This window comes from Sminthopsis crassicaudata, chromosome 5, assembly GCF_048593235.1.
Source record: "Sminthopsis crassicaudata isolate SCR6 chromosome 5, ASM4859323v1, whole genome shotgun sequence".
NCBI classification, from domain to species: domain Eukaryota; kingdom Metazoa; phylum Chordata; class Mammalia; order Dasyuromorphia; family Dasyuridae; genus Sminthopsis; species Sminthopsis crassicaudata.
Genome location: NC_133621.1, coordinates 136,398,153 through 136,422,249, shown reverse-complemented (window position 1 = coordinate 136,422,249; position 24,097 = coordinate 136,398,153). Strand labels below are relative to the sequence as shown.

The 24,097-nt window shown below is 30.9% G+C and overlaps 1 protein-coding gene across 1 annotated transcript in view; it reads left to right on the top strand.

Annotated features, from left to right (window-relative positions):
* Window positions 1-23,555, top strand: part of LRRN3 (leucine rich repeat neuronal 3) — a 56,305-nt gene extending 32,750 nt beyond the window's left edge. The window contains exon 2 of the mRNA XM_074268287.1: window positions 20,445-23,555. Coding sequence (XP_074124388.1) covers window positions 20,803-22,929 — 2,127 coding nt within the window. The 5' untranslated portion in view covers window positions 20,445-20,802 and the 3' untranslated portion in view covers window positions 22,930-23,555. The remainder of the gene's footprint in view (window positions 1-20,444) is intronic.
* Window positions 23,556-24,097: the final 542 nt, after the last annotated feature.

The window sequence follows — 24,097 nt, the reverse complement described above, 5'->3', positions numbered from 1 at the left end:
TACATTTCTTCAATATTATTTCTACTCCTTGGACATTACACAAGGCTCTTATACTTAGGGTTGATATAGTCAAATTATTTTCTACAGGTAGTCAAAAATTATTGATTCTTAATATAATCTGCTCCTTTTTTCATTGCCTTCTCATTGTCACCAAAAAAGTAGAAGTCAATAAATGAAGGCCTTTTTTGTTTGGTTGTTTCATGGATATTTGTGGCAAAGAATTCATCATCAGGTGGTGAATCTACTGGTAATAAGATTCTCTGTACTTAGTGCAACTTTAGAAAGCAGATTTGGTTTATTTTTGGAGTTATAGTCTTTTCAAACATGGACTTACTAGATTCATGCTATATTATTATAGCTTTTGAGAACACAAGCTCATTTCTATGATTCAATGATATATCTTAGACTTCAGTATTGTAACTACAACAAACTATGGTAACTACCCAAACTTTTCCACATAAATAGAGACATAGGATAACAAGGTAATTTTTCTTGAAAGGTCATATTGTTTTTTAAAGGAAAGTCACCTAGTAATGCTAGAAGGCAGTTGCTTTCTTTTTTATATTATTAGTAATAGTAAATGCTCAAGACCATAGTTGCTTTAAGGGAAAAAGAATGGGAATGAAAACAAAGAGAATCAAAGGGAATGATACCTGAAGTTCTCAACAACAGGCAATTGAAGAAAGTCACTATTAAGAGGCAGTTTGTCATGGGTATTTGGCATCTGGCATGAGGCACAGATGAAAGCAGAGATAGTGAGAATTAGAGAGGTCCAGTTCTATGAGAAAGACCAGCTTGTTGAAAAATATACAAGTTATGTTTCCATAGATTTTCCTAGTCTAAGGACTAAGCACACTTTGCAATCTGAAGTTAGATGTTAAAATGACTGGAAGTGATTGACTTGTAGAAACAGATATGTGAGGGATAAGCATGAATAAGAAAACTAGGTATTTACTGTAATATTTAGTACTTTTGAGTTAAAATGATAGGTCCAGTATCAAGTAAGAAAAGAATGTGTTTGTGTGTGTGTGTGTGTGTATGTGTGTGTGCGCGCGTGCTTCTCTCTCTGATAGAATGAGGTCTAGATCCCAACAATACATTCATAGGCTGATAACATCTATTTAAAATAAAGTCAATATTTTGCCATTTGGGAGAGCTCAAATTCTCAGACAGAATGTACATTATAGCACTGTTAATTACATAAATTCTATATCTCAAACATTTTAATAAAATTAAAAAGGGAGCAAAAGTTATGACTCAATTTCTTTCTTGAAGTAGAGTTTCAAGATTTCTGCATATATGCCTACATGCAACCTGTTTCACATTTAACACAATAAAACACAACTCACACAGAAAAATACTTCTACAATGTAATTAAAAAGTAGCAGAGATATTAATTCCTCTGAATTTCTAATTGAATATTAATAGGTAATATATGTTATTGCAAACATTAAAATAAGCTCTTGGCTATTTTACAATATCTGTCGCAGTTGCGATTTTGGATACATGCCTATTCGAAGATCTTTTCTGGAGAAGCCACTTGGCTAAATGAACAGCCTTCAGAAAGTAAGTTCTCAGCTAGGGTGATAACAAAGAATTCTTTCAAATTAAATTATGAAATTACACTCTCTTTTCACCTAGATTCCTAGTTTTCACCTCATATTGTGAAGCTTTACTTGATAACAACTAGGTACCATGCAACCTGTTGAGAAGAATTCCTTATTATAAATACAGTCTAGAGATAATTTAAGGAATATACTACTGACTATCTCTTCAGGCTAGAAATTCTTACTTTTGCATAATGCAATAGCAGCCTCATTGGATAGAATTGAAATGTGTTTTTAATGGATAAAATGAGAAATATTCACTTAAGAATTGGGCCTGAGTTATGGAAAGGCATTTACTTACTGCATAGCATACTTACAGAAGAGCAGGTCAGTTTTTCATATTCATTGAGAAAGCCCAGTTACTTTATAGTTGGTGTGGAATGCTCAAGAAAAATTGATTTAAATTGCATTCTGACTCTGCAGTTAAAGCAGTACTTTTTATTCACTCAAAGCAGAATTATTTTTACTTTTATAATTTTCAAATCAATAAGGAAATCTTTCCTTGAAGGATGAAAGTTATTTCTTACATTGATATAATTGTTTCTAGTACAATAGTGTAGTATATTATAAGCAAATAAATTGAGGTTCTAGAAAGCTCAAAATCCAAATTACAAACAAAATGTTTTCTGGCTCCTCAAATACAGAATGGCAATAGTTAATAAAATTTAGAATAATTCATATTCTATTTCTAATTTTCCAACCATATTTTCCAAGCTCCATCTTTGACTTGTTTTTGCTTTTTGTATGAAAAAAAATTAAAATTCTACAAAGCTGAGGGGAAGGATTAGACTATATTAGCCTGAGGAATGAAATGTACCTGATCAACAATTGGTAACTTTCTAATTCATTTTGCTTTAATGATGAAGTCATATTAAATTAATTTGTCATGTGTGAAGAAACTGGTAATTAAAATAGTTTTAAAATTATGTAGTTAAAACATGCTTAATTTTAGAGCTGTTTATTCAGATAGCATTTGAGCTTCTATCTTACAGATAAATAGGTATCATGCTTGTGTTCTTATTCCTGTCCCTACCTTCCAATTGTCCTTTCTTTCCTGTTTCTTATAATCTAATAAAACTTGCTTTCTCTTTATCAAACAAATAAAAACATTGCTTTTCTAAAAATCAGATTTATGATTTTATTAATGTAAGAAATTCCTCTGGGAACTTAATGTTACCACTATTAATCAATTTCATGTGCTCAGCAACTTATAGACTTAGTTGCTCAGAACACTAAAAGGTTAAGTTTCTTAGGTCAGACAGACAGTATACATCAGAAATAAAGCTTGAACCTGATTCTTAGGTCAGATCTCTACACACTATAGTTTACTGCCTTTCTAGAAATTCAAAAGTATTGATTTTAGCTACGCATTAGTAGTCCAACCCCTGAATGGTATAATGGAAACTATATTATGTAGAATTAATAATTAAAGCCGTCCAAGCTTGAGATTCTGACATGTAAAGCTAGAAGGACCTTAGAGATCATCCAATCCATCTGAACCTGTGATTGTGTGTGTGTGTGTGTGTGTGTGTGTGTGTGTGTGTGTGTGTGAGAGAGAGAGAGAGAGAGAGAGAGAGAGAGAGAGAGAGAGAGAGAGAGAGAGAGAGAGAGAGAGAGACAAAAACAGAGAGAAACAGAGACAGAGAGATAGAGAGAGATAGGCTCCTTTAACAATATCAGAATCATGTTCTTAAATACACAAAACAAATATGTAGAATTATAACAGAAACAAATGATATTGAAAACTTAAGAGTTTCAAAATATTTTCCAAACAAGTTAATATATCCCAGTTCAAGAGCTCAGATGCACCCTAATCCCTTTACATTAAACATGAGGAAACTGAAGTCAACAACGAAATTTGATCATTTTGCTCAAGATCACAAAAAAGTAACAGTTGAAATTTGAAAATAGAACTTCTAATTCCATATCCATTGACTTATCAAGGGAATTTTAGTCCTCACTATCTTCAAAATCCTATTTAAATAGCATGAATTAAGCCTCTTTGTGTACCAAGTACTGTTTTGAATGCTTAACAAATATTACTTATTTAATCCTTAAAAAAGCCTGAGAGACAGTTTTCTTTTTATACCTACTTATAGGTAAGAGACTTGCCTAAGATTATACTAAGGCCAGTTTAGAATTCAGACCTTCCTGACTCTAGGCACTATTCTAGCCATTGTGTTGTATCAACTCACTGAGTCTTCTACATCAAATCTTCCTTTAAATAGCCAGTAGATTTAATGAAATTCTACAAATATGCATTTTGCCAATTTCACAAAACACCAAAACTGCCTCTAAGATTTTTTGTCTAATATTTATAAATTAGTATAAGATTTAGGAATATTATAAATAAAATTTCAAAATGTATTTTATGTTGATAAATAGGATTTTTTTTTAATAGTAATTCCATTCTAAAGCCTTCTGCATAACCTCTATAACATATGTTTAACAATATTTTTGTTGAGGGAGACAACAAGAGTCATAGCCTCTAATATGAAAATTAGAAATTAAAGCATGGAAAAAAGTATGGAAGCAGTTGCTTGTTAGTAATATTTTTGGTAGAGAACACAGAAACTTTCATCAGGACAGGTAAAAGCCAACTATCATTTTCAGGTGAAAATTGAAGCACAACAATTGCATATTTTAATAAGCTCTTAGATTTAGAACTAGAAGAAGTCTTAATAGCCAACTAGCCTAACCATTTCATTTTACAGATGAAGGAACTATGGTCTAAAAAGGATATATGACTTGGCCAAAGTCACATAGATAAGCAGAGGAAGATGGTGGAACCCAGGGCCTCTGACTCCAGATAGTTTGTCTGAAGGGATAATTCATATTGTCTCATATCTAGATCATTTCTTCTTACTCTTAGGAATATTTTCTCTTTATTTTCACATAAGGGTCACATAAGGTATTTTAGAACATATAAATATAAATGCACTTAGAAACAAAATCAAATTCATTTAGTCAAAGATCACAATTGCATGTGAAATTTAAGAGCATCATGAGAAAAATGAGGTCTTATTTGGACAGAGTAATTTTACTATACTAAGATTTAAGATATCTGCATACATATAAAGATGTCACACTCACAAAATTTAAATGTAAAATATTTGAATATATTTTGTAGAAGAAATATCTCATATCAAAAATGTAACTTTCCACAGCATTGTTAAAATTTACATTCAAATCTTTAACCAAATGAATTTATTTGATTAGGATTCAAGTACATTTATTAAAGAATTATTTTTATTTTTCTTATCCTTAATAAAAAGTAAATGGAAAAATAAACTACTTAGTAATAATATTATATTTACTAATATCTGTATACTATCTTTATAGGATATGCTAAACAGAAAGGAACAGGTCAAAAACTATCTACTTCATTTTCTCAAATGGAATTTCTAATTCTTTGTAATAACATCATAACTAAAATATTTTTCAGCCTTATATCAATAGTACATCAGTGGAATCTTGTCAAGGGGCTTCGGTATCTTCTTCAAAAAACAATCATTTTGTATTCTATTGATTAGAACAACTCAATCAAAAGTTCAAATGTGAAGATCATTTCAATCCTATCTATACTAGGTTACATTTTTTCCTACAAAAACATCTCTTCTGATAATGGTAAAGAAAGTATTTACTTGGGGCACCAATAAAAGAAAAGACAATTTTTTCCTGTAATGTCTGTGTCAGGTTGTTGCATAAAACTATCCTATATTCCATGGAGACTCATATTTGTGAAAGCTAAGAAGCAATAAATTTTGACATGCAGCTCATTTGGAAATCTTTTCTTGTTATTGTTGTTAAATTTTTATTACTTTCTTTGAATCACAAAATAAAGGTACATTTTGTTCTCAAAGACATTAGGTATATGCCTAAATGAAAAAGGAAATGTGGAGTGAAAAACAACAACTAAAATTATTTAATTGTTCTACCCAAAGTGTTACAACAGAAATGTCTTATGATTTGGGTTAGGTGTGTGTGAGACATGAATTTCCAAATTATTGTGCAATGTGATGTGAACTATGTAAATTGACAAATTGACAAGGATTTTATCAAGAAACGTAGTTGAAAGCAATTTTTAAAAAATAGTAATGTTGGTATCAGAGGTTATAGATTTAGGGTGACATCTATTCTATCACTGCATATGCATAGAGATCATTATGCTTGATCAAATGTAGAGAATTAATCACTACTTCTTCTAACATTAAAAATCAGAATTAATCAACAATGTTGGTTTTAAGAATGGTACCAAATTGCAGCATTCTATTCCTTTTAACAGAGGGTTCATTTTCTCAATTACAAACTATTATCTGGCAGATATATTCAAGAAGAAAAAAAAAGGAGAAGAAAGATGAATACAGCGAATGAGCAGCAAAGCAGTTATAGACTAAAAAAGCTTTATTTTATTTTATTTAAAAGCTTTTAATATATATATATGTATATAGAATGTTCTTGATTATGCGCCAAATTAGAGAAAAATATACACAATTATTCTACCAATTGAATCCCCTATTCATGTATCTAAATGTAGCACTTCATAACATATCAAAACTTACCCTAATACATGATTCTAATTTTTTTCATAACTTCCATGAATAAGATATAGGTTATTCTTTATCCAGGAATAATAAACGAATGATAGCTTAGTGACAAGTGCCTATATATGTTAGAATTGCCTCCTGCCATGTGCAAAGCATGTCAACTATCCTGATAAGCACTGTACATGGCAATGGACAGAAAGTCTTTGAAGCCACATTAGCAATGTTTTGGGGCACTTTACAGTTTTGCGCAAAAGTAAATCTTGAGTATGCAAATTTATCTACTTAGTGGTGCTTTATATTTTTTTCCCAAGGTAATTGCAGAAAAAAATAGAATAAATAAATTTTAAAATAGAAACAGACCTTGGATATCCAGAGATAAAAACAATTGAGGCGCAAAGAGATGACATTAGTTGCCGCAGTTTACAAGCTAGTAACAAAACTTTGACCTAGAAGCCATACCCTTTTCATTACACTCTGATGCCACATGCTGAATACTAAAGAGAAGACATCACTCCCTATTTAATTTATATATCTCTTATCACCTAAAGCAATCAAAGTTTCTGAGTTTCCAGATCTGTAAAAACAAAATGGTTACATTGATATAGAGGATAAGTCAGTGTTATAAAAAGAAAAAAAAAAAAAAAACATTGAATGGAGACTTATTTTTTACCCTGTAACAGATGGCTAATGGTTGGGATTGTAAAAAAAAAAATAGTAAATAATAAGTAAAAAATGAAAGAAAGTAAAAACAAGCAAATTATGCAATTAAACCCATTGGCTTCTAGAATCAAATGGAATAAGCTACCATAATGCTATCTTGACAGTACTTCCTGTGACATTGAATATTAGTATATTCACTCAGAGACAAAATATAAGCATCGTAGGGCAAGTTTGGATTTGGAGATAATCATATACAAAAATCAACTTTATATGTAATATTATTAATAAATTGCTCAGTTGAGCAAACATTATAATTAAAAAGAAATACAAATCAAAATGCTTTTTATAATTAAAATGAAGTATAACCCCCAAACTGGTCATTCATAAGCACACAGAAATAATTCTAAATGATGTAAAAACATTGCCAAGATTTAGACTTTTCCCTTCTTTTTATAAGGATGATTATAATTGAATAATTTCTACTGTAGTATGAAAGTTTTTAAATACTACAAAGTTGCAAATGTCATGTTAGAAATTCAAATTCAAATCTGTTTTCTCCCATGGACTATGGCCATACAGAGCTTTCAATCCTAATATAATACAATAGCAATCAAGAAAGAGGTTAAAACTGTTCCTGTACTGTGCTGCAGAGTGCTGTGAAGAAAAAAAATTTGAAAACTAATTAATATTTTAAGCCTACCTAAATTTTATACAATCCATATTATCTCTCAATTTTACCATTTTCTTTTTTTAGTCTGCTAAAATATGTCATGGTAATATTATCAATAATAAATAATATTTCTGTAGGACCTTAATATATTAAGAATGTCTTTTCTCACAGTAGCACTGTGGTGATGGAATATTGATAGAAACTGAATCTGTGACTTCATTAACATAGGAAATTCCCTCCACCTATAGAATTTAGCAACTTCTCTGAAACTGAGTCATATAAAGTTGTTGATACTATCAAGATATTAAGTGATTTGCCCACCATCACAACATATATGTGCATTAAAATCAGAACTTGAACTCAGTTCATCCTGACTTCAAATTGGTTTTCTATCAATTATATCATGGTGCTAAATAGTACTATGGAAAGGACCACAAAACTATAGGATAAAAGGATGAAAAGTATAAGGCACATAAATTGTCCAAAAAACACCTTTTGCAGATATGAAAACTGAGGATCCAAGAGGTTTAGAGAGAGAGAGAGAGATGGAGCAAAATTGATAGGGAGAGGGTGAGGGTAAAGGGATGAAATGGGGTAGAAAGAGAGAAGAAGGGAGAGAGAGTAGAGAGATATTTTGCATAACATACAAAACTAAGTTAAAGAAAGAAAAAGAAACTAGCTTTCAGAAAGCTAAAAAAAAATCAGAGGCTAAAGATTATCTTTAAAGCAAAGGTTTTAAAATCTGTATGTGCTGGAATTCCTTGGCAATTTGTAAAAACCTAAGGGTATCTTCTCAGAATACTATTTTAAATTTACAGAATACAATACAAATCTCAAAGAAAATATTATAATAAAGGGTTTTTTAATCATTCAAGTTCAAAATCTTGAAATATACCACTGAATCCAGATTAATAATCCTTGCTTTAAAGACTAATATTTTATTGAAGATTTCTGTATATATATGAATATATTCAGGTATGTATGGATTCCAAATTTCAATGTAAATAATCTGTGAACAAACTGAAGTGAAGAGAAGAAAACAAATGAAAGTTAAAATAAAACAATAAACACTTCATTAAGATGAATGCTCTTTTAGGTTTCTCTTTTTTTATTAGTTTATTTAAATGATACATCAAAGAATTCCCAAATGTTATAAAACTTCCTGATTCTTTCAACTGTAAGTTCCTTTGCTAACAAACTACCTTGTAATTAATGACTTTATGTAAATTTATATAAATATATACACATATTTGCATGTATAAATGAATACTAAATATTTGTATCTTCCTGATCTCTTTCCCATCAGAATGTTAGGTCCTCAGAGTAGAGAAAGTTCCTTTCTATGTCACCAGATGATAAAACAATACATTGTTAAAACATTTAATAAAGTCTTTTTGATTGACTTTAGAGATTATCAAGTAAAATGATGCCTTCAATTTGGAGATGGGGCATAGATTTCATAACCCATCCCAATGTCACATAATGATTTTACTAGTGGCTGAGCTGAAATTTTTTTGACTCGTTTCTTCTAATTCAATCCAAAAAATTTCTAATCCAAAGTATGGACTGACTACTCAATTCTAAACAAATATTATTTTTGCAGCATTAAGATACATTGATTAAAGTAGATAGAATACTAGATTCAGAATATGAAAGACCTAAATTCTAATGCTACCTCTGGTGCTGACTAGTTGTATTATCCTTTAAAAGTCACAACTTCTCAGCTTTCATTTTTTCACATGTAAATTGAGAATCATAATAAATCCTACTTCACAGGGTAATTGTGAGGATCAAAAGAGAAGCTATATGTAAAGGACTTTGTATATATTACTATATTGTATAAAATTAGCTATTCTTATTGACAATAATAAAACCATCTGATTAAAAGAGAAAAGGAATTGAGAAAATAGCCTTTCCCATTTATTTCTTAAGAGGTAAAAGTAATTACTATTTTTAAAGTGAAAGGCAACAGCTACTGCTTATTTTCTTTGAACTCTTCAAATCCCACATACACTAAAATTCTATTTGTAATGGTTGGCATGTCTAAAATCAGAAATAATGAAAAATAATGAGTCTATGGATGACTTTGATTTTCATTATCATTCCCTGAACAGAGAGGACACATTGGTTTCAGCACAGGTTCACAGCTACTGTAATTCCAACCTCTGGTAGATCCAGGGATGAAATGTGCTATGAAAACTTGAGAGTGACCTAAATGGATCCTAATATTCATTACATATTCATTCAATTCCTAGTTGATTTTATGGATTAGGTTTGACAGTAAAATAGAGTCAAAATGTGACATTTGTCAAGAACTTCTGGAGTCATTCTGATCTTTCTACCTCTCTCTAGAATGAATCACCAATTGGCTAATGGACCTATCACCTCATGAATATGAATTCTAATAATAAATATTGGATGTATTCATTCATGTCCAAACTCTTAACCGTGTCCTATAATAAATTCACAAGAGGAAGGACCATCTAATACTATAGAGTCTTCAACACACTTAGCACACTAAAGTATACTGTAAATAACAGGAAATAACATTCATAAATATTGATATCTGTTGCCAAAAGTATCCTGATAAGAACTAAGATTTTAATGTAAACATACACTTTTAATTATTGAATTGGCAAAAATATTTAAAAAAACCTAGCAGAACTAAATATTCATCTTCAATGATAGCTCTTTAATTAAATTGAACAAAGGAACTAGTCCCAATAGTTTATGCTCCATGATTAAATTATCTGGATATTTAACAAATTTATCTTTTATCTTGTGTATGAACATGATCATAAACTAAGTTAATTTTATCAGAAGAGTAATTTCATATAACTAATCAAAAATAATTTAAATGCCTTCATTATTCAAATTACATGATTAAAATGCAGTGCTTCAAGTTTATTTACTACATGATACTTCAGAGAAAATAAGGTAATAATAATAAATTGAGGGAGAAATGAAATCAGATATCTGATTTTATGGCTATTTTATCAATTTTAGTTGAGATTCTTTTCTCTTAAATTTTCAGTTTTTAACTTGTCCCAATTTAAGAATCATATCTGTTAGTCTATTCTGAAGTATTAACACAAAAACTTTCCTTAAGAATAATAAATTCAAATTCAAGAAATGAATTAGTACTTAGGTGAAAGAGAAAGATGGATTTCTCCTATCTTTAATATCTGGGAAAAAATAAATGGTCTTCAAGTAGACTCATCTGCTACAACTATTATGACATAGCATCCATTCAAATGGGCAACAATACTCAAGGGGTATGAAGCCTTCAATTATACTTGAAAAGAAAGACTGAATCTTATAACAAGCGAATATAAAGATAAATAATGGGAAAAGTAAATTCAAATTTTTTACACAAATGAGTTCAGATTGTAATTTACTACAGAAGAAAATTGAGCTTCTTAATGTAGTCATGGCAACTCCTTGTCTTCATTAGTTATTGAACTTAGGCCAACTAATATAATTTCTTTTCTAGTGATTTTTGAAGATATCCATAGTATATCATAAATAATGATGAAAAACACAATGGATGGGATAAAAGACCTAGGTCCTAGTCCCAGTCCTACCCCTAATCATCCCTGTATTATTTGTGGGCCTCATTTCTTTTGTCCACAAAACAAAGATGCTGACTAGGTAATCCACAATATTCTCTGTAGATCTAAATTCTGTGGCAGAATATGCTGATCTGCCCCATAGTTCCTTTGATTCAGTATTGAAAATTATTATAAAAACACCAGAGTATCAAGAAAATTTTCCTCCTTTTTTCATCTATTTCATATTCTTGGCCTTATATTTTATTTTTTCAATAAACTGGGAAAGATGACATAGAAATATTTGAATCATTGTTTGTTGAGAGAAGATCTAAAAATAAATCCCTTTAATCAATAGAAGACAATTTTTCTTATTGTTAACTTTCATATCAAACAGTTTCTAGAAATCATTTTCTTTTTTAGAAAATTAGAATATCCACAGGTATCAGGCATTCAGTGTGGTATAAGAATTCTTAATATTGCTTTCCTGTAATGGCCTCTAATTTGAGATTTTATCTTGTCTTCCTCTCATATAAAACATTTCAAGCCTTTGGCTCTCCCTCAGGCAAAATCTATGTCTGGGAGCCAAAAAGAGAAAGAAAAGATATAGCCAGAAATTCACAAAATAAAAATAGACATAAGAATTAGAGAAACTTGAAATTTTAAATCATGTCTAATGTCACTGAATAGACTTATGCAGTTAATAGACATACTTCACAGAATAATGAATCTTGCAAACCCTAAGGAAAAATCATCTTTCAAAATTGCCTATCCCAATCTAACCTGACCAGAAATGACAGATTTAGTAGTATTAGTTATATTTGTAAAATATATTTAAAACCTCTCAGAAAATTAAATTGATTCCCAATAGAGATATATTAATACTCATTCTTTTGCTGCTAAATTTGATGTTCTATGTCCTTCACTGTGACTATTGAGTAGTATATAAGAAATGCATTTCACTGAGATGCAGCATTTAATATGTCTTGAAAATTCACTCATATTGTATTAAGCCTATAGTATTATTTAATCATACTTTATTTTTGCTTTTAATTCAGTGAAAAATGTGCTAAATTCAGATTCAGATGTCTAAGATCTGAACATTGCCTCTGCCACTGACAAGCTGTATTTTCTTGGGCAAATGACTTAAACTTTGTGGACCTCCGTTTCTAAATTGTAAAAAAGAGATTGGCTTATATAATCTTTCCAACTCTAACTAGATGATCCTATGAATCAAATACCTTCAAAACTAAGAAGAGAGATAACTGTATTTTTTCTTAATAACTGTAAAGCCTAGAAATTGAAAAGAACAAACTTACAGGAAAATACGTTGTTGCTTATATTTATGAAAGTAAGGTCTTAATCAAGGAAAATGAGTTAATTTAATGAAAGTACATACATTTTTAGAGTATACCACTGTTTATAACACTATTCTCACATCTCCCTATTTTTATTTTGAAAAGAAAATACAAAATCTTTCTGTAATTTACCTCTGCTTCATAATTTCTTCCCTGGAAAAATGCCATTAGCAATAACAACAGATGTAGCAGCCTCAATTGTGAAGTTCTGAAGGCTCTGGAATGGCATACTGGATAAAATATTTGTGAATAAAGAATATAGGAAAGAGAATGAGTTAGATGGACAAATATAGTATGCCTTTTATCCAAAGATTTCCAAGATTTAAAATATATTAAGGAGCTAAATTTTCATACTCTATGCTAAATAAATAAGTATGACAAAAAGAACGGAAGAAAAAAAGAAAAAAAAAAAAGAAAGGGAGAAAAAATTCCCAATGGGGATTTAACTGAATGTTTATTGAAGATCAGACATAAAATGCATATCAGAAAGTTCTATTTTCTTGTTTTGTTCTGAAATGTTTAATGCTTTACAATGATGCACGCAAAAGCAGAGATTAAGAAAAAAGATATGAAATGTCTTTTTCCTCTTTTTTTGTCACCATTGTGGTAATATCCAGAAAAAGTTCTGAAATGATTGTAATGGCAGAAATTAAAAGCCTGTTCTATGAACAAATCTGAAAGGCAGCTTTGTAGGAGCAGCTGTGTTTTGAAAGTGCTTCCACCTCTAAATTGGTCCTTGTAAAAGTGAACTCTTTTCACTTTTGCCAGTAAGGCCCACTACAGTATAACTGCTACATTTCCACTTTTATCACTGTCTGACCACTGAAGTGGAAAAAGAAAGATTGCCAAAGTCTCATGTATTTTCTCTTTTTTGTCTTTCTGAATCTGTTCTTAGATGCCTGTTACTTCAGTGACAAGAAACAATGTTGAGGGTATTCATATTCTGTAGGCAACATCAACCCCTAAATATGGTTATAACTCTTGGTGAGTTGATCCACTGTAGGAGTGCAATTAAAAGAAATAAAATCAAATAAAACCAGACACTCTTTTTATCCCAGGGCATGTTAGTAAAAGCAACTCTGTCTGTGCCTCTGCCTTTGTCTGTCTCTTTCTCTGACATACACACACACACACACACACACACACACACACACACACACCAGATTTCAGAGAATTTTAGTAACTTACCCAAAGACTTCTTACTTTAGTTAAATTTACACAAATAGATAACATTTAAAGACAAGTTAGATCATCTGCTTATACATAATATATAATATATAACTATAAGTGAAGAGTTACTTTTCTTGTTAAATTCCTTTAGCCATTTTTACATCATAATTGCAAAAGACAAAAAAAATTTAGCCATCTATTTAAAAGATCAAAAAGATAAAATCAAATAATTTAATAGATCATGAAAAAACTCATCATCTTATCGATTTTTCATGTAAATGAAAATTATTTTTACTATACACTTTATGGAACAGAATTTTTCTGGTTTCCCTTTGTTCCTCTGAATTTCCTATTAGTGTTTCTGGAATTTCTAAATAAAAAAATATCCAATTTTTTGCCTACCCTTTCCAGAGATCAGAAAGTAGTATTTTTATTTTTATTTTATAATATGATTTCAATTACAGAAATAATGTTGAATAATTAAGATATTAAATAACTTAAAACGTTAATACTTAAAATATAACAATCATGTAAAAGGAATTATTATTTTTCAAAAAAATTAAATGATTATTCAAGTGACATTTATTTGTTGTTGAGACTGATCAATATAAGTCATTTATTCAGAACATTGAAAACATTGAACAACAGTAGACAATTCACCAACGTTGTCTTTCTCACTTTTCATCAATATCTAATTAGATATTTCTTTTACTATGACTTGAAAACACCAGTTGAATTTGTAAACAAGAGAAAAGGGTAATAGGATCTTTAGAAATAATATAGATAAGAGCTAGATAGTGTAAAGAATGGTATCACTCAAAATAACGACCCAGATACATTTATTGTCATTAAATCCTCATTTTTGTCCTACCTTTTTCATCTTTTGAGTTTTTTCATCATCTGTTCTAATTTTTTCTTTTCTTTTGTTCCTTTCCTTCCTTTTTTCTTCTTCCCTTCCTCCTTTATTTTTTTCTTCCTTCCTTCTCTTCCTCCCTTCCTTTCTACTTCCTTCCTTCCCACATTACCTCTCTTCCTTCTTTTTTTCTTTCCTTAATTCTTTCCTTTTTATGGAGATGAATGGAGTTAAATTACTTGCACAAGATGTCTATGGCTGGATCTGAAGTCAAGTCTTCCTAAACTCTTTATTTCTTTAAATAATAATTTTTTTCCTAAAGACTTTAAATTTTAACACTTTCATTTTAACACTTCAACTTTTAACAAAATACCTATTTTAGCTTTAAAAATCATTTTATTGGGTTTTGCTATGTGGATATAAATGATAGAGATTTTAAGTAATCATTTCACCTAATGACAGGAACTGAATGACAAAGTTTCTAGAGTAAGTTTTAGGCCAACTTTCTCCTACTAGATAATATATACTTTGCTAAAAAGTGGATTTGCATCCCATTGAAGTAGTAATAACATTCTTCTCCGTGGGAAAGTTCACAATCATTAACGACTAACATATTTAAAACTTAAGGAAAGGGTAACTTGAAAAGTGACAAAATCAATTTTTAAAAAAATATTTTTAAAATAATTAAATATATTTTTAAATATATATTTTTAAATAATTAAAGCAATCTAGTTATTCTGGAGTGTCTAAATTGTCTTTACATAACACCAAAAGAATTATGGAATTAGAAGCAAGCACAATTCTCATTTTCATAGACTTTATAGTCTATAGGTGACTTCCAAATCCAGTAGAAGAAATAAAGAATAACTTTGGCTTCTGTCTCTGAGATTGACTCCTTCCAAATATTTTATTAGTAAGAGAGATTCTTTATCCTTTCAGGGACCATGAAATGATCAATAAAGAATGCCAAATTTCAAACTAGTATTCAATCATGCTTTCTCTAGTGGAGATTTCGTCCAACATTCTATAGGGAAATTAGCCTTATCATTTCATCACTGATTTATACTTATTACTTACCTGTTGATGTTCTGCAACTCAAATTAGGTCAAAATGGGATGGCTATTGGTATAATCAATTAACAGATATGATCAAATGCACAAAGAAGCAAATGAAAGAAAAACGTTTTCCAGATAATAAATATATACATCATTTGCCAAAGGTATGCTAAAAATGTTTTGTTTTGTTTTCATTTGTCTTCTTTGAAAGAGGATTAAGTAGATTCTCTACATGAAAATTTACACTGATTAAATAAGAGAGCTGTAAGGAACCTTGGTGCTAGGTAGGGCAGTGCAGTTTTCTTATTTTATGAGAGGCTTCATGGTGTGGTAGAAAAAATAATGAAGTCTCTAAAGAAACTAGAGACACTTGAGTTTAAATCTCATCTCCTGCTATGTGACCACAGGCAACTCATATAACCAAAATATAAAATAAAGATAATATCAACTATTATTTATTTTATAAAATAAATATTATTTTATAAAATAAATATTATTATTTTATAAAATAAAGATAACATCAACTATCTCCTGTGGGTTGTAGGAAGGAAAAAATAATGTATGCTAAGTGGTTTATATAAATATTTCTCATGTAAATAAAAGAACTCTTGTGGAAAGGAATTTAGAGATGACGTTAGAAGCCTTGGGTTCAATTTTTCTTTTATCCAACTATTACTACCTCTTCTATAAAATGAGGAAGTTGGGCTAAATGACTTGTGCAGTTCCTTTCATCTCTTTGTGATTCTATGCTTGAGTCTATCCTTTTTTTCACAATTAAGGAATTTAAGCACAGAGAAAAAAAATTATACCTTCAAGGTCACAACACTGGTAGAAATGACTTGAACCCACGTCTTCTGATTACAAATCCAGGAATTTCTCCAGCAGAAAAATTAGTCTTACAACATTGTGATAAAGACGAAACTTTCAGAAACATAATTTGTTTTCTCTACTGTTAGTGTTTTTTGTCCAAGTCAAGCATTTCTTTTTTCCCTGTCTGATGAATCAGAATCTAATTTAAGTTTATTTTCTCTTATTTATCCCAATCATTGTCATAAAATGTATTTTCTGAATTAATAATCAAGCAATAAAAATTTTTAAGCATCTACTATAAGTCAGACATTATGCTAAGTGCTTGATGTTTCATTGGTAGGATTTTTTCTCACTAGATTAATTTGAATTGTAATTCAATGCAAATCTATACATTCTGTATTTATAGTTATCACATATATTGAGGAAAGCTGAGAATATATATGTCTTTGGCACCATGACATAAATATGTTTTTTTAATTTAAATGAATTCTTTTAAGTTGTATGCTAATAAGATGGATATATACATGATTTTAAACAAGCATAAAGGAAATACAGAAAATTAATATGGATATCAGACATAATCAGACATGAGACTCAGAGTCAAATCAAGTACTTAATGTATGTGCCCAATGAACCTCAATGGTCTCACTTCCTGACTTCAGGAACTGTAATTCAATATTACATTGATTGTAAGTCTAAAACAGTAGTTATTTGGAACTCAATAGTTATTCTTATAGATAAAACTTTAGTGACAACGTAAAAAGGAAAATGGGAAGATCTAATGTTAGTCCAAACTATGTTGTTGTTTTGTCAATTAGTCATGTCTGACTTTTGAATCCATCTAGAGTTTTATTGGCAGAGATATTAAAAGAGGTTTACCATTTAATTCTCCAGTTTACTTTGCAGATGAAGAAATTGAGACGAAACAAGTTTAAGTAGCTTTTCTAGGAACACACAGTGTCTGAGGACACATCTGAATTCAATTCTTGCTGATGTTTCACCACTTGGTTGCCCAGTAACAACCAAATAAGGGTAGTTCCATCTAAAAGATGTAAATATTTGCAAATGTGCAGTATGACATAGGATAAAGAAAATTACTTAAAGAATCAGGAATACCCAGGTTCAAATCTTGACTCTCTGTGATGCTGCACAAGTCAGGTTACATTCTAATAGCTGATGATAGCAGAAAATGATTAGCCTCCTGGGAGAAGCCCTGTGCTAATGAATTCACAAGTCCAGTTAAAAACATAGAACAAATGATTGATGGTAGAATAAAACTTAAACCTAAGCCTCTCTTCCTAGTGCACTATACTACTGTCATATGTTCTCAGTTGAACTCTCAATTTTTCTGCCATATGCCTTGGCACTTATAGGTCAGCGGTCAGCTTTTATTTTATTTCCTAGGGGGCAAAGCCTATTTATACCATTTCCTATTATTTCGATCCATTCCACAGCACACATATACATTTTCCCCTTGAATTCCACTTTTCTATTTGAAACCTTATTTTAAAGAAATAACCCTTTCTCCTCTTAAGTTAAAGGAATAAATTCTCTTTTATGTGTTTCTTTCTCCAATAAAAATACAAACTCCTTAAGGAGAGGTACTTTTCTATTTCCTTTCATTTGTGTTCCCATCATTTAGCACAGTCACTGATACACAGTAAGAACTTAATGAAGATTCCTACCTATCAACTTATCTATGTATTTCTAGAGACAATGACATAGGTTTAAGATATTTCTTTGAAGCTAAAAATATTGTTTCTGTCTATACACAGTAGCCACATTTTGAAATATATCCATCAATATTAATAAAGTAATTATGCAGTCTTACATCACCACAATATTTTCAGAAGGAGAAAGAAAAGAAAAGAGGCATGTAGTAAAATATTGATTGCTTTATATCATTGTTTCAAGACAAATTTTGAAATGAAAATAGCTCATCATCACTACAGTAATGATCTGGAAGTTGTTTCATTAAAGCAAAAATGGTTAGCAATATGATTAATTTAAAATAGTATGCCTGTAAAAAAGAAGCTGTTTTTCAGACACAGCATCTATGAAATTACAGCAGTGTATGTCAGATTAGTCATGTTTCTGTTATAAAGACATGAGTATTCATTTGAAGAAACATTATATAAGTTTGTTTTATTTACATAATAAAGACATTTACTCATTGGTAATAACTAATATAAAACATATTTAGATAAAAATGGAACACGGAGTTTAACTCTGAATTTTTGCTTTGAATAGCTTTGAGAACAAGTCAAATGATTCAAAGAATCTATCAGAGAGAAAATACAAATGCACAATATGATGACAGTCATTACTACATGATGTGTGTGCCTTGTGGGTGGTGTAACTAAAAATTATATGAGAAATGGGAGAAAAGAAGAGGGGATAAGAATGTAGTGCTAGGAAGGATTTTAGAGACCAGGTGGCATTTTAGTTATACATCTGCTTATGAAAAAATGAAGAGGTGAGCAGACATTCCAGGCATGAGGAACAACATGAATGACATGCATTGGGACAAAGCAGAACTACAGCTCATACATGGAGTAAAATGAGATAAGACCTCCAAAGGAAAGGCCAGTTGCCAGAATAATATAGAATACTAGGTAAAAAAAAATTGGTCCTATTTAGTAAACAAAGGTAGGCTGAGAAGATATTTGAATGGCAGAATTATCAAAGCACATTTATGCACAAAAATATTAATCTGGAAATGCTACACAGGGTGGGTTAATGGGCTGAACTAGAAAGTAAAAAGCAGTAAAAGGCAAATTTGGGAGCATAGTACTAAGTATATGCATTATAATCATGGCAGGAAAAATAAGATGGTTACAAAATAGATTTTTGTAAAGGAGGAATTGACAAAACTTAATGATCATTTTGAATGAGAGAAAAAGAGAAAGATACAAAAAATAAATCACAAGCTTGTGAACATTGGTCATAAAATGAATTATGGAACCATAGGGGAATTGTGAGCTCAGAAGGAATGGACTCTAGGCACCAAATGTCATGAAATATTTTGAGTTTGTCGTAGCAGTAGGGTATTAAGTATTGTCCTATACCTATAGATAGCTGGAGACTCACTCTGCACTTCAGATGAAATGTGAGGATTTATTGAATTAAATTAATGTGGGAATTGTGTGCATAAAGGTGGAACTTCAAAATTTGGGAAGAGATGAAGTCATCAGCATCATGTGATATAGCAGCTAGAAAGCTATTCTTGGAATTTGGAAGACCTGAATTCAAATGCTGCCTCAGATTCTTACTAGTTAAGTGAATTTGGGCAAGTCACTTAATATGACTTCAGTTTCTACATCTATAAAATTCAGATAATAATAATAGAAGATGGTTATGATGATCACAATAGATCACAATAGATGTTAAAAAAAAAAAAAAAAAAAGGTTTGCTACCAGAACACTGCTATGTAAATGTTAGGTGTAATTATCCAAAATACTCCATAATAAAAATCTGATAGAAGTAGAGCTGTAGAAAGAACAATAGAACATCCAATTGAAATTCAGTACTTTTTTAAAAAACTGAACAAATATGCTTCTATCATTCCTTAAGAGAATGGCATCACAATTTGAAACATAATAGGTTTATTTAATTGTAGCCAGTAAATTAGCATGTATTAACTTTTATTATGTGCCTGATACTATGCTCTGTGCTGTTTATTGAAATGATTATTTACTTCAATTCTTTTAACACAGAAAATAATCAATACAGCTTTTATTAAGAATCTAGTATGTTCACTTAGCTAGGCACTGTGATTACAAAGACAAAAGAAAACAGTCCATACCCTCAAGGAGTGAACATTTTAATAAGTAGATAACATGTAAAACATATATATATATATATATATATATATACATATATATATATATGTATATATATATATATAATAGACACATAAAGGTGAGATTACACCACTTTGCATCTAGAAAACAAAATATGAAAGTTTAGTAAAGGCAGTAGAAAGCAAGAATTATATGAGTTGTAAAGGGGAAAAATGATATCAAAAGCTACAAAGCATCAATGGCAAGCTTGGGGAAAATAATCATTAAAAAAAAGAATAATGACAACTTTTCAATGGTGCCTAAATTAATTAAAAGTCTGCAATGCCTTTTTATACTAATTATTTCCTTTGCTTAAATTGTAGGTCATGCTGCTATTATTGCAGACACTAATCAAGCATGGGATATGAAATTATTACTCCTAAATAAATGAATTGCTTAATCTTCAGTGATCATCTCTATATAGTCCATCTTCACAAAGCTTACCAATTTCATCTCATCAGGACAATAGTGATCTTCTGTTCTCCAATATGCATGGGATTTTTGGACAATGCATTTGCAGGTTTGACACTTTTTTCCAGGAAGACAAACATTATATTTCCTTGGTATTTATCATTTGACAAATGCAAGCATTTTCTTTACCAGCCAGATCTTATTGAACTTAAGAGCAGCTGCTGTGGAATGTTTAAAAGTCCTTTGTATTTCTGAAGACTGAGTGCTAAAATGAAGGACATGCCACTCAAAATTCAGGTGCTACTTGGCCTAGCTCTCATTACACTGGTACAAGCGGTAGATAAAAGAGTGGATTGTCCACCATCATGTACTTGTGAAATCAGACCTTGGTTTACTCCAAGATCCATGTACATGGAAGCTCTCACGGTGGATTGTAATGATTTGGGACTTTTTAATTTCCCGGACGGATTACCTGCTGACACACAGATCCTATTGCTGCAGACCAACAATATTGCAAAAATTGAAAACTCAGTAGATTTTCCAGTGAACCTCACTGGCCTGGACTTATCACAAAACAACTTATCCTCAGTCACCAATATTAATGTAAGAAAGATGCCTCAACTTCTTTCCATTTACCTGGAGGAAAATAAACTTACTGAGCTGCCTGAAAAATGTCTGTCCAGGCTAAACAATTTACAAGAACTCTATATTAATCATAACTTCCTTTCTACCATTTCACCAGGAGCCTTTATTGGTCTACATAATCTTCTTCGACTTCATCTCAATTCAAATAGATTGCAAATGATCAACAGTAAGTGGTTTGAAGCTATTCCAAATCTAGAGATTCTCATGATTGGAGAGAATCCAATCATCAGAATCAAAGATATGAACTTTAAGCCACTTATCAATCTCCGCAGTTTGGTAATAGCTAGCATAAACCTCACTGAAATACCAGATAATGCATTGGTTGGCCTGGACAATTTAGAAAGTATCTCATTTTATGATAACAGATTTGTTAAAGTGCCTCATGAGGCTCTTCAAAAAGTAATTAACCTCAAATTTTTGGATCTCAATAAGAATCCTATCAATAGAATACGAAGAGGAGATTTTAGCAACATGTTACATCTAAAAGAGTTGGGGATAAATAATATGCCTGAGTTAATTTCTATAGATAGTCTTGCTATTGACAATTTACCAGATCTAAGAAAAATAGAAGCTACTAACAACCCTAGATTATCATACATACATCCAAATGCATTCTACAGACTTCCCAAACTTGAATCACTCATGCTCAACAGTAATGCCCTCAGTGCCCTGTACCATGGAACCATTGAGTCCCTGCCAAACCTCAAAGAAATCAGCATACACAGCAATCCCATCAGGTGTGACTGTGTTATCCGCTGGATCAATATGAATAAAACCAATATTCGATTGATGGAACCTGATTCACTGCTTTGTGTGGACCCTCCTGAATTTCAAGGTCAGAATGTTCGGCAAGTACATTTCAGGGAAATGATGGAAATTTGTCTCCCTCTGATTGCTCCTGAAAGTTTTCCTTCTAATCTGGATTTAGAAGCTGGGAGTTATGTTTCATTACACTGTAGAGCTACAGCAGAGCCAGAGCCTGAAATCTATTGGATCACACCATCAGGTCACAAGCTCTTGCCAAATACTCTTTCTGACAAGTTTTATGTCCATTCTGAAGGTACTTTAGACATAAGTGACATAACTCCAAAGGAAGGTGGTTTATACACTTGCATAGCAACTAATCTGGTTGGTGCTGATCTAAAGTCAATTATGATCAAAGTTGATGGTTCTTTTCCCCACGATAACAATGGTTCTTTGAATATTAAGATAAAAGATGTTCAGTCTAATTCAGTACTGGTATCTTGGAAAGCAAATTCAAAAATTCTTAAATCCAGTGTTAAATGGACTGCTTTTGTTAAAACTGAAAATTCTCATGCTGCCCAAAGTGCTCGTATACCATCTGATGTCAAGGTGTATAATCTCACACATCTGAATCCATCGACTGAATATAAAATCTGCATTGATATCCCTACTATCTACCAGCAAAACAAAAAACAATGCATTAATGTCACCACAAAAGGATTGGATCTTGATCTTAAAAGTTATGAAAAGAATAACATAACAGCATTCATTGCCTGCCTAGGAGGTCTTCTTGGGGTAATCAGTGTGATATGTCTTTTCAGCTGCATCTCTCAGGAGATGAACTGTGATGCTGGACACAGCTATGTACGGAATTACCTACAGAAGCCAACATTTGCATTTAGTGAGCTTTATCCTCCTCTAATCAGCCTTTGGGATGCAAGAAAAGAGAAAAGCACAGCACTTGAAGTAAAAGCAACTGTCATAGGTGTTCCAACAAACATGTCTTAAAATGGTTGTTAAAAAGAACAATCTTAATTTCTGTGAAGAAAAGCACAAGACTACGATTGTGCTAAATCAAAGGAACAGAAATATTATCCTTTAGAAAGAAGTCTAGACTTTATCAGTGCTGCTGCTGACAAATGGAAACATGTATGAGTTCAGCATTTAAAAATGTATTTTAATTAGCTGGCTTCAAAGGGTACTGTGGCAACCAAATAAAACAACTTCATTTTCTAGACCTTTCATTTGACTTTTCTGTCTGGAATACAGCTCAAGTGAACAAGAACATTTTCTGTATTTTTTTTAAATATGTAAGAGTAGTCGAACTGAGCAATACCTCCTCCTGTGTTGCATTACACATATTAGTCACGAGTTTTTGCAGTGACCAGATAAACTTGAATTGGCACGTGGTATAACAAAATGGACAAATTATGTAGAGTAGACACAGTGAGTATGTGGAAACTTTTTTTATGAGGAAAAATACATTTTGGATTAAAATCAATTGCTTTTGTCTTGTTTTGTTTCTAAATAAAACCAATTTCTGAGAGATATTATCTGACAAAAATAATCATTTTAACGGCGAATTAAAAAAAAAAAAACATACACACCTTTCTGTTACAATGGAGTTCTGAATTCTGAAGCGACAAATTTTTCTTGGGCTATTTAATTACAATTCATGCAGAAAATATATTTTGTAGATTATTTTATAATTCTGTGACATAAAAATAGCAACAGTGTTTTATACTTTGAATATAGAAAAAAAATCATAAGGGTATTATGTATTTAGAGTGTGATCCCAGATTTGTTTTTGTGTTTTCCTTTTCCACATAGTAACTTGAAGACAAGATTTAATTATGGTATTCAAACAATGTAAATCCAATATCTGAATTAAAGAAAATGCTTAATTTAATCTTCAGTTGCATCTCAATATTAAGGATTTTGCTTTACAGAAAATTCTGCCAAATTTTAACATTCAAAGATATTTTTTTCCTCAAAGATATTTTCCTCCCGTTAAAGTGACCCTAAACATATAACATGGTTAAATCTCATAAGAATGCACAAATAATTCAGTAATTTGGGATGTTTGCAAATAAAACCTGGAGAAATATCCTCCTTTTCTATAATGTTAAAAAAAAAGCAAGATTACATTTTAAAACACAGTTGAAAGGTGGTAGAC